Source organism: Panthera tigris, chromosome B1, assembly GCF_018350195.1.
Source record: "Panthera tigris isolate Pti1 chromosome B1, P.tigris_Pti1_mat1.1, whole genome shotgun sequence".
Taxonomy (NCBI): domain Eukaryota; kingdom Metazoa; phylum Chordata; class Mammalia; order Carnivora; family Felidae; genus Panthera; species Panthera tigris.
The window spans coordinates 204,157,878-204,169,949 of NC_056663.1; the positions used below are offsets into that span (position 1 = coordinate 204,157,878).

General features: G+C 52.3%; 1 protein-coding gene across 11 annotated transcripts in view; it reads right to left on the reverse strand.

Annotated features, from left to right (window-relative positions):
• Nucleotides 1-12,072, reverse strand: part of PIGG (phosphatidylinositol glycan anchor biosynthesis class G) — a 56,371-nt gene that overhangs the window by 16,322 nt on the left and 27,977 nt on the right. For 5 of the 11 annotated variants that reach the window (XM_042985223.1, XM_042985222.1, XM_007093169.3 and 2 more), the window contains 4 exons: nucleotides 11,191-11,648; nucleotides 8,760-8,951; nucleotides 5,477-5,786; nucleotides 1,519-1,682 (listed from right to left, as the gene is read on the reverse strand). In XM_042985223.1, coding sequence (XP_042841157.1) covers nucleotides 1,519-1,682; nucleotides 5,477-5,786; nucleotides 8,760-8,951; nucleotides 11,191-11,648 — 1,124 coding nt within the window. The other 6 variants (XR_001511391.2, XR_006217122.1, XM_007093173.3 and 3 more) reach the window with 6 other exon arrangements.

Below are 12,072 nucleotides of genomic sequence, written 5' to 3' on the forward strand. Positions count from 1 at the left end.
CGAGCTGGAGAAATGAGACTCCCACATTGGAGAAACCAAACATCAACCGTGGCAATTCAGAGGGGCGGCCAGAAGGTCCCCGGAGTAGGAAGCCTGCTCTCCACAGGTGAAGCCTTTACTTGCTTTCTTGCTCTAAACTGTGACTTGAGGGTATCACCCCACTCACTCCTATACTCTCCTCCACCCCTTACGTTTGACTGTGGAATGGGAGAAGACGGTGGCCCGTGGACATGAACTTGGGGGCAGAAGTCGAGGGTCCCTGAGGCCTGAGTCTCAGGAGCTGGTCTGGGGTGAGGACGAGAGGCTTCCCATGAAGTATGTGCTGTCCTGAGAGGTGGGACCTGAGCATGTCCCGGGAAGTTCAGACATGGGTCAGCAGTCACCATAGCAGGGGCTGCACTCTAATGGGGGGGCAGAGCAGTGGGGGTCTAGAGGGGTAACAGGGACAGGAGGCCTCAACCTCCCCCAAGCGACATCCCCCTGTAGGACTGGGGACACAGCGGGACATTTGGCAGGAATATCGTCCTTCTGGGGCCTGCCCCGCATGTTCCACAGCCCACTCAGCATGTGGGGGCTGGTCTAGCACCTCAGCCAGACGCTGGCATTCAGAGGGGAGACCACGCCTGTGGGGTGTTACTGAGTAGCTTAAGAAAGGCAACGGTGCTTTTGGGGCCGGGGCACTGAGAGAGCCCTGACACGCGTTGCACGGCTGCTCACACCACCTCCAGCACCCGTGGGACTCCTCACATAGGCCCCACCCCCCAGGAGGCGATACCATCACACCGTTTTACAGAAGGGAGAGTCTGGGCCTACTTGGAAAGTGCAGAATCAGGCAGGCCACATGCCCCTCAGGCTGCACTCTGCCAGGCCGGACCCAGGCGCTGAGGTTACCGTGGTACACAGACTGGGAAGCCCCTGCCTTATGAAGCCTTCTTTCTGGGAGGGCCAATGCACAAACAAATGAGGAAGCAGGGAGGAGCACGGTGGGCAGGAGGATGGGGTAGGCTGCCCCACGGGCTGGCCAGAGGGGCGGGCCACCAGGTGGAGCCCGATGGGGCCTCTCGGTGGCAGGGCAGGGCACGGCCCCAGAGTATGTACCCACTGACGGCATCCCCTCAGGCCTGTGCAGGCTCCTCTGTAGCAGGGGTCCTGGAGGTGAGAGCCAGCATGTCTTGTCTTTGTGCCCGAAGGGTGGCCAATAAGGCCACCAGCAAGCAAAGAAACCGAGAAGGGTCCCTGGAAACCACACCCTGGTATAGGCTGGAAGAGAGCAGCAGAAGCTGGCTGCCCCTGTGGCTTCCCCATCATCCCGACACAGGGCCCGGGTGGCCACAGACCTGACCTGCACCCGCCTCTGGCTCACATGCTGTGGACTGTTCATTCTTATTTGTGGAAAAGAGAGTGCGTGAAGACTTTTAGCCCCTTGGGGTCTGGAACCCTGTATCTGGAATAAGGTACTCTCTTTGAACGGTCGACCTGCCATCAGAGTTTGTGCTAAGAGACAAAGAACAGCTTCACCTGCTGGTTTCTGAGCTCAGGAAGCTCACTAAGTGGCTGGCCCACAGCACGGGTCCTGCAAACGTTGCAAATGCGGTCAGGAACACAGCTGGGACCTCCACGTAGGTGTCCAGGCCCACGAAGCCCGCTGAGATGTCCACCGTGGCTATGTTGTTGGAGTTTCCCTGGAACACAGGTAGAAGCAGCACTGACACAGCCACCAGCAACCAAAGAAATCTGCATGTGGCCACAGTGACACGGACACCCAGGAGCCCCAGATGCCCGCCCACTCCTTTCCCACCTCGCCGCCAGGTGGGGAGGAACAAACATACGTCTGCCGAAGAACTGTGGCAAATTCCAAACCTTCCTCAGATCTATCTACTTAAGACAGACACACCGACTTCCCTACAACAGAGACCCTGTCTGAGGGCTGCACCTGGTCTTGGGAGGCAAGGTGGCCAAGGAGAGGCTGAAGGTGGTGTTGCCACATGGCTCTTTCAATGGGTGAATGCTGCTGCTAGGAAGAAGAGGGCACGCTGGCCACTGGGGGGGCTTGGCCTCCAGCTTACGTGTCAGATCTGAGACCCTGGTGGGTAACGGATGCATGGCTCATCCTGCACAAAAGGGTAGGGTCTACATCCAAGGGAAGGGTCTCCTAAGATTCAGTCCCTCTCTCTACTTGTAGTCTTCATCACTGCTGGTGACCTTTCCTCAGCTACTCAGGACATTTATAAGTTTGATCGCACAAATGTCTGTCCCAGCCCAGCAAAGATCCCTCCTGGGACCACTTATTGATGGCTGAGGACACAACTCCAGCCAGGTGTTCATGGCTTCACAGACTTGCCAGTGGAACCCTAGTGCCTCCTCCTTTGCTGCGTCGTTCCAGATGGTCACTGGGTCATGTTGGCAGACCTCCCAGATACCTCAGAGACACCCTCTTACAGCGGGCCCCTCCCCGGACAGCAACCTCTCCTGTGCAGCTTCCCCTTTGCCCACTTTGCCAGCGGCCGCCTGAGCCTTTGCGATTATGTAATTCCTATTCAGAAGCCCCTTGCGACAGACCGAGGAGACCCTGGAGCTGCTGAGCAGAGGGAGGAAGAGCCCCAAGTGCTGTGGCAAGGGAGGCATGATGAAGAAGGACAAGTGGATCTGACACTGGGAAGCTGCCGGAGATCCCACCGAGGCCGACTCACTCGTATCCAGAGAGGGTTGACTGCAATACTGTTATCGCAGCCAAGGCACAGACGGCCTGCTCTGGGGCTTTACTTCCATCGACTCATTCAGTCCTCAACAGTCCTGATGTGGTGCCATTGTGACCCTCAGTGGGAACAGGTGGGAACCCAGGAGGCCAGCTGGGTACCAGGAATCACGGAGCTGAGGGCAAGAAGGAGGGGCAGCAAGCCTGCAGGTCTTGTCCCGGGAAAGCTGACCATGCGGGAAGGGCTGTGGGCAGGGGAGAGACGAGGGAGACCCACACTGCTGCTGCTCAGGATCCGACGTGCCTCAGGACTTGCCGCACAGGGTCTGTGCTGAGTTTGCGTGCGGACAGCCTCCCCAGCACACACCACGGTCTGCTGCGGGTTCCACTGCCCAAGGCAGCACCGGATGAGAACCAGTACCACGTGCGATCACCAGTGCTCCTTCCTCACTACCCAGGGAAAGTGGCCGCATGCCACAGAGGAGCACACTGAACGTGAGGCCGTCTCCTTGCTCGGGGTGTGACCGTGGCTCCTTCGGTCTTCCCGACACCAAGGCCTCAGTGCAGGACACTGTGCCAAGCCGGCAGCCACTTTCTCCATCTCGGCTCAGAGGGAGCCCGAGTGAGTCTCCCCACCCGTGCCGGCAGTGTCTACCGTGTGGCTAGTTCACAAGCACCATGACGTATCTGTGGATATGCCGAAATCGCTCCCGTGTGGAGTCCCGGCAGTCCACGTGCCCCTGGGGTAGGAGCGTCTGGTGCCCATCAGACACGCTCACTGTGTAGCATGGCACCCGGGAGCCTTGAGAAGGGAGAGGGGCGGGCGATGTTCCATGGCGATGGTATTCCCATTCCCCACCAGGGCACTCGCGGTCAGAGACGTGGAGACTGTCAACAGTGGAACTCCCAGACGGAGGTCACCACCAGGAACAGGCCTGTGCATGGCTTTCAGACAGAGAGAGGACCGTGAGACTGACGGACCACCTAGACATTTCTGGAATGCCCAGAAAAATGTAAAGTCCTTCTACAGCAACACATCAGTCACACTGAATGGCAAGAGTGAAAGAGCCCTAACACAGGCGTGTCGCTGCCAACAAAGCAGAGCAAATACCATCCAGAGGCCGACTCCGACCCGCGCCTCTCTCTTCTGCGGCTCATGGTACCTCAGCTGCTTCCTTTGTCCTTTCCCCCCTTCCGGCTGGTGTTCTGGAATTCCTGGGCTAACTGTATTCCCTCACTTCCACAGGGCTGTTTCTACATTCCTACCGGTAGGTAAGAAAGGCTGTGGTCTTTGAAGTGTGGCTGCTCGACACCACGGAGACACACACACGACGGAGAGACCGTGAGGCCCAGCCTGTGAGGGGTGGAGCTGACTGATGGGCAGCGTGGTCCTCAGCCACCAGCACCTCGAGGGATGGGCAGCGACTCCAGGGAAGTGCCGTCACTCTCCAGGTCCTACGGACTCCAATCGTGCCTTCTCTGTGGGTCCTGAGGGACACGGGCAGTGAGAGCTACTATATAGGGTGCCTCCCGTTCTTCACTACTTTAACCCTTGCAGCAGCCAAGGATGAGATGAGGTGTTAGTTACTCCATTTTACAGATGAGACCAGGGCGCAGCAGGTGCCTGCCAGACGCCAAGTGGCTTAAAAGTACTGGACACCAGTGTCAGGGCTGCAGCTACCCACATTTCTGCTGGGGACAGCCACTCTGGAAGCCACCCAAGGGCAGGACTGGAGACAGAAGTATGGAGTCCCCCAGGGGAGACGGATGGCAAGGGGGTGGTTCTGAGGGTCAGGTCACATCCTCTAGGACTTATGGATTTCTAGAACTTCTCCCACCCCCTTCTGGCCTTCAGGGAACAGATGGAAAGCCATGATGGGGGGCTGCTCTTTGGGGGATGCCATGAGCACCAGGAAACCAGGAGAGAAATAGCAAGGTCAGGGAAGAAGCCCAGGCCCACCTATCGGGACACACAGACCACACAAGTCCCCAGGGTCTGGAAGAGGAGGGAGGAGCTGGTGCTCACAGAGGAAGTACGGATCCTCACTGTAAAGATGGGAAAACACAGCTGAGACACTCAGGGGTTTGCGCACAGTTCTTCCACCAGAGGGCACAGGGCCGACAGGGGAGGCTGGGGAGCTGTGCCCACCCTCCAGGGTCCTAGAGGCAGCAACTAGGTTGAGGGTGGGGCCCTTCGAACTGGGCAGAGAGATGTGGGAAGGCTGGGATGGAACTAAGTCCCTTTCTGGCCAGAAGCTGGGCCCTCTGTCCACCTGCCCAGGCGCCGCTCCACGCACACAGGCAGATACTGAGGTCCGTCCTGGAGGCAGCTTGGACTTGCTTCTGATGGGCCCTTTAACACTGGAGAGAAGACGTGATGACCACGGGGCCCCAGGGATTCATAACCACGTGAAGACACCCGACAGCACGGCCAGGGGAAAGGGAATAGAAACTTCAGTTATCACTTCATCAGATAAAGCAATGGAACTGTGAAGTGCCTCCCTAACCAGTCACGGTAAATAGACCTAGTGCACAACCACACACTGTCTTAAGCACTCACGGATCCACACTGAGGGGTCGGTCTTCAGTAAGTCACTAAATTTTATCCTATCAAACACACATGAAATTTAAGCATCATTCCCCCACACCATACTGAAAGTCCCTTCACTGAACAGCCTTTTTAACTCCCCAACTTATGGTAACCTTTCTCAGAGAAAAACTAAAAGAGAAATGACATAAAAAGTTAATAGGCTTCTATTCACAATAGCAATGAAAACCTACCTGGAAATAGAAGAATGCTTGACCAAACCAATAATGCATTACAGTGATCTCAGCTGCATCATGCCTCAGGGGCTTCCAGATGAATTTAGTCATTATAGTCTGAATCAAGAGGCTAAATACTAAAACTGGAAGATTATGTGGTCTAAAAAGCAAAGCAGCCAGAAGAACTAATCCACTATATATCTCCCATAAACCCACAGTCTTGATTGTGAAGTCTGCAGCAATGACTTGAGATTTAAGCAAGTCTTTGGTGCCCGTGAACAGAATGCCCAGGACAAAGACATGAACAAAACGAGCTTCAATAAGACCCCTAAAAAAAAAAAAAAAAAAAAGCAAAAGAGTTTGATTCATTAGCACCAGCTCGAAAGACTCAAAACATATTTTTCCATGAAAACCAAGAGTCCACTTAGCTGACTAAAGAAGCCATAGTGCCCGCCCACTCGGGTGACACCATGGAAGTGGGGGTGTCTGCTTCTGCATCTTGGCCTGCAGGGCTCCCCTTGCTCAGAGGCTGGCAGGCCTGTCCTCTCTCTGTGCACATCTCTGATGGAACTGACTCATGGGAATTCTGGGGAGTCCTATTCATCTGGCCCAAGGATGGCCTGGCACAAGGCCAGAGCCATCACTTGTAGGGTGCCAGAAAAACCTCCTACCTGCTTCACACGGTTAATTTGAAAGACTCCTGCAACGGGATAAGGTCAAGCTCTAGCAGAAACTTCCATTACGTTCATAATGCTAAGATACAATCGGACGTGCTCACAACCACAAGTACTTGCGTATGCACACGCATGCACACGTACACAATGGTGCAGAGAACACTGTGGGGCCTGCAGAAGGGCAGGGCCAGGCTCATCTGGGCTCTGCCACTTACTAGCTCTGTTGCTGGGGAAAGTTACTTAAGGCTTCTGACTCTCACTTCATTATTCCTAAAATGAAGAGAAACAGTACCTACACCTCACAAGCTCTCCTGGGAGTTAACCAAAGAACAGAGGTAAAGTGTTTGGCACATAATAAATATTAAGGATTATTGAGAATTATTTTAGCACTTCACTTACAATTATTTGTAAAGGATATAATTTATGACACCATACCAAAAAATTTCATCTAATGAAACACATATATCCCTAAAACATATTTTAAATAAATTTTATAAATCAAGTATTTTATAAATACTAGAAAAGCTGATCACTTAAAGTAATGCTAAATAAACAAAATTTTAAGTGAAATCAGTATCATAATAACGTTATATGTTTTGAAAAACTGAATGTTCCTATCTCAGATTTTCCTCGGAAGGTTTGTGCACCTAAAAAAAATTCCTTTTTAAAACCACAGTTAGTTTAATTTGAATAGTCCAAGCACTGTCTGCTGTGTGCCTCTAGTGTGTAGACACCAGCCACAGGGCCATGCGGCAGCCAAAGAGCTAGGGTTAGGTGCAACCCCATGGCCAAGGTGTGCTAAGCAGAGAGCTGATGACAGACCCAGTAGGGTTAAAGAAGGAGAAATCAGCCAAGGTCCGAGTCATCAGAGGGGGGAGAATGCATTCTGGGTGGTGAATACGAAAGAGAACACCAGTGGGGGCCTTCAAGGGGTTCACCTCCTTGCCCCAAACCATTCAATGCTATCTAGGACAATGTCCACCTGACCTTCCACTCCAGCAGGCCTGGGCATCACAGCGGAGAAGAGAGGCAGGAGCTAAATGTAAGGGAGTATTTTAGAATATCTATGGACAGCAGCAGACTGAATGGAGAGAAGCAGCTGTTAGGGAAATCTAGAACCTGCATGGCTCAAGACCTGGAGTAGATCTCTTAGTGAGAGGGATCTAGAGCCAGGATAGATGGGGGTGGGGAATGGAAGCATTTTACAGGCAGAACACCAAGCAGTGAAGGTGAGTGAAAGGGTGCATTGACCTATGCTTTGAACACCAAGAAGGTACATGCTGTAGTGTCCATGAAAGGTAAGTGATCCAAGTCTTGAGATGAGTGAGGAGGAAATTAGGTGCACTGATCTGAGAGGAAGTGAGGAATGTATTCACGTATCACACTTTGAGATTTAGACAGCCCTGTGGACATCCTCGAGTGTGACATCTAGCCTTGACATCTGCCCAGAGTCTCAGACTCCAAAGTGAACAGCCTTTGACATGTCTCTACACCATCCTCCCCCTACCTGACCTCCCTGCTTCGGGTGAAGGCCTACCACCCTGCCGTCACCTCAGCCAGGCTCTGGGTATCACTTCAAGTGCCCGTACTGTTGGCCTATTTTCAGGTGGGCCTCATGCCTCCTGGCCACTCACACAGCCTGGCCACAGCCCTCAGCTTACACCCTGACCTTTTCTGAGAAGATAACATTTGCTTTCCTTTCTCTGATTAGAAAAGCAATAAAAAAATGAAAATGCATGGAAAGGAAGAGCACAAGCCACCTGTGAGTCTGTGTCCTAAATCTAATCACAACCAATTACATATTTGAGTCTTTCATACAAACATGAAAAAATATGCATCTACTTCATAAACTGGGGTCATATGATAGTTTTATAGCCTACTGGTCCACATCTTCTCATCGTCTATGAAAACACAGTACCCAGCACAGAGCTTTAACATCACTCAGAGGTTCATCCCACTACTGTTGGCCAACTATCTTGATTTGTACTCTGTGTGCCTGTAAATAATTTTTCAGAGAGCATGCCTGTGTCCTGGTTCCAGGCCTCATCTCTGGTTCTGTTCTTGAGATAAATGTCATAAGAGGGTGCCCAGGTCACAGGGTTGGATACACTCAAAGTTCTTACCACGTTTTACGGCCTCCAGAACAGCCTCTGCTCACCCCACCCCACATTGCCTTTAAAAAAAGAAAAGCTGCCAGTTTTTGATACATAAAATGTGGCATTTATGCCTCAGTCAGCACGGGGGGGCCCCTCCCCACCCCAGGAATTCACCGTCAAATTACGGGAAAGTTGACTTTTCTGGTGTGCTTTGTTTCCCAACTGATAGGAAGCGACCCCTCTTTGTGATTCCTGTTACTACTTCTTGACTGAGCAAAACTGAATCCTTTCCATTTCTTATTTTTAGAGAACCCTTTACTGTAAAAAATAAACCTCAGTGACCTTACTCCGTTATCTGTCTCTCTCCTGCCAAAGGAAAGAGACTAAAAGAATCAGTTTATTGAGGCACTCCTTGTCCAGGCTCTAGTAACTGCTGAGATCACGATTCACAGAAACCAATTCCAAAGTTCTAAAGACCGCGTGGCACGTTTCAGTGTATAAAACATTAAATAGATTTGCCAGTACGCTTACTTGGAAATGTCTTTGCTGTCTCGTTGCCATGGGAACAGGACATTTCCAATGGCTGCCCGGTAGCAGTAGACACCCAGGAGGCCAAGTGCCATGGCTACTTTTGACGTCAGGGAGCACCTCCTCTGCACCAGCGCAAAAATCATGATGAGCGAGAGGGCAGCCAGAACGGAGAGCTCAGCTTTATGATCAGAACTGAAATGAAACGGAAAATCCCCAAATCGCTAGTAAGTATAGCGATCGATGTTACGGATCTACACCAAGTGGTTTTCTAGGAACTGTATTAAAAATAGCTGATTTTTCTGAAAAGCAAAAAAGAAAAGAAAATCGTTGGTGCTTTAAATTCAAAGGTTCTTAAAATGCGACAAATGAGTTAACCTGAGCTCTCATTTCTCATTCACAAATGGTCCCTGCCACCAGGTTTGCACTGGCCAGTGCAGTGACCTGTATAGAACGCTATCCACTGCCTCCCCTGGCAACCCCATTTTCCCCCAACCACCGGTGAAGAGATTCTGGGCAAACTGTGTATTTGCCAGCACACGTCCTGCTCACGGGAGACCAGCACGTCCTGGTGCAATCCTCTCTCATTCCCTCATTAACACAGATTGACTCACTTGAGAGTGTCTGCTCGCTCCCAGGCAAGGAGACTTTGCAGTCAGGCTCGGGGCACAAAGCCGTCATGGCAAAGCTGCTCCCCTGTCTCTGTCTGGCCCCCGCCCACCATCCTGCCACCTCAGTGAGTGCTGCGCTGGAAGGCAGGATTCTTTTGTTTCATTCATCACAGCATACACTCACGAAGGCCAGACACTCAATAGTTGTTAAGTGGATGAGTGACTAACCCTGCCAAGGTAAACACACAGCAGCGGAAAAACTACTTGGGAAAGACTCGGAGGAAAGATGTGGCCAGCGTCAGGACATGGGCCCAGGGACGGCGGGAGGTGATGGGTGTCGTGCTGGGGCCTGGCCCTGCCCTGGTGCTTGGTCTGGGAGGTGGTCACCTGGGTGTCCATTCGCTGTCGCTCTTTAAACTAGATGTTTTATGCACTCTCCTGGATTGTTCATTGTAACAACTGAAAAATAGCAATAAAGAAGGTGAGTTCAGATGCCTCTCAAGAAGCCCTCCTCTGAAGGAGAAACGGGGCCACGTTGCAGCTTCTTCACGAACTGACAGGACTAATTTGGCAGCACGGGGAAGGCTGTGATGCAGGAAGGGGCACCCTCTGAGGGGAAGAGGTCGGGCCTGATGTGCCGGAGGAGGGTCCAGACTGAGGAGTGGGCACAGTGGCCCCTGGAGAGGGGGGCGGGGCATCAGGGGCGGGATCAGCACATTCTCCTGCAGTGCCTCGACTCTCCAGAAAGGTAAGTGAGGCTCCCGGGCTGTCCCAGAGCTGCCCCAACCTCACATGCTCAGGCAGAGGTCTCGAGTTGCTTCTGCTTCCTCACCTGAGGTGGGACAGGCCAGCGATCTCTCTCCAGGCCTGCTACAAAAACGAAACGAGCAGGCACGTGGCAGGACCCGGAAGAAGCTGCCTGTGGTTGCCAGAGGTTTGCCAACAGAGTTAGCACTTGGGAGAAATTTCCCACAAGAATTATTTGACCAGAGGGATGATTTTTATAGCCTGTGATGGATCTTTCCAGGTATCTTGGAGCCATGGCAGTGTGCGGTCAGGGGTCCTCTGCTGCGTGCCGGGACTGCGTTCTATCACTTCCTTTTGTGTGTCTGCTGTGAGTAAAATCACACCTCGTTGTTTGACCCTACGCTCCCTGATCACTAGGACGGTGGGCATGTCCCTCGTCTTTCTGTTGGCATTCCCTCCTTTAGGAATGTGTCTGTCACTGTCCTGAGCCCCCTTCCTGCTGGCGACTTTCATACAAGTCCTTCACAGCGACAGGAAATAAATTTTTATTCCGTTCTCTTCCTTCTCCTTTAGTTTTCTAAGTCTTCACTGACAGGCAATTAGAATATATAATACGGCCAGTATTTTCTGTCCCAGTTTCCTCTCTCTACTGTGATCCTTGTCATCCAGTACACTTTCGACTAGGTTGCTCAGCCATCAGCCTCAGGGTGGGGAGAGAGGGGAGGAAGGACGGAGGGAGCATGGCCCTGTCCCAGACCTGCCTTGTCGGCGAGGAGGCAGCAAGTAACAAAACTATGTCCTCGCTGCAGTTGTCATTTTAAAACTGAAAGGTTTTCAAATATAAAGTTATGGTGACTCAGCAATAAAAAAACCCCAAACATGTTAGGGTAGCCTCAAATAAATCCATCTTTCAATATTAATTCCTGGCTTACAGTCTATTTTTCCATTTCTTCAGTTCTCAAATACCACTTCCGTCCTAAGTATAAAAAACAGGGCTGAATTTGGAAAAAGAACACTCTGTGGCCAGTCAGCCGTGCAAGGTCCGGCCTAAGGCTACGGCTCATACTCTCTCTCACCTGGTGAGCCAGTGCCCCAGGTCAGGCCGGTGGGCCCACTGCACACCCGTCTGGTTTAGTGACCGCAGCAGCCGGCAGCAGGTAAGTATCACCCAGGGGCTTGCCATCGCCATCCACTTCTCCCAGCCTCTGAGCGTGTTAAGGGAAGTGGGGCTCTTAGACGCTCTGTGGGGCTCTAGCTCGTCATGGCCGATGCTCCTGTCCTGTAATGCTGGTGCAGTGTTGACAAACCCCCGCTCCCCGTGCGAGCATCGCCGGGGCTCACAGTCGTCGCCCAGAAAGCAGTTTCTGTAGATTTCGTGACACAGAGCCAGACACAGGGTGTTAACGAGGAAGTACCAGGTCTGGTGCTCTTCCTCGATGAAGCTGCTTGCGCCCAGACTCAGCACGTGGCCCATGGTCCCCAACAAGATAACAACATCCAACTCTGACCATCGTGAGTTTGGATGGGCTGGATTCTGTAAAAGGAAAATGCATTCCGTGAGGGAAACACACGAAAATTACACAAATCCCACCCCAGGCACTTAAAGTTCTTGCTCACAGAGCATAACCTGCTGTGACAGGCACTTGCAGCTCCTCACGCCCCCACCCACCCCCTGCTCTGCTCTGGAGGGACTGTCACCCTGGACTGCAAGTCCTAAGCCGAGTGACAAAGAGAACAAAGATGCTTAGCCGCACACCGTCTGGGCAGTGCTGCAGCTCCGAGAGCTCCCCTACTGGCTCCTGGACCCAGCCCTCCTTGCACCCTCATCCTTTCCCTCAGGGCCTAGGCCTCCAGGGGTCACAGGCAGTTCCTGCTGCTTGAAACCAAAGAACCCCCAGGACATATGCAACCAAACCAGACATTTAATTTCTCCATGAATTTTCCAGAAATCCAGAAAG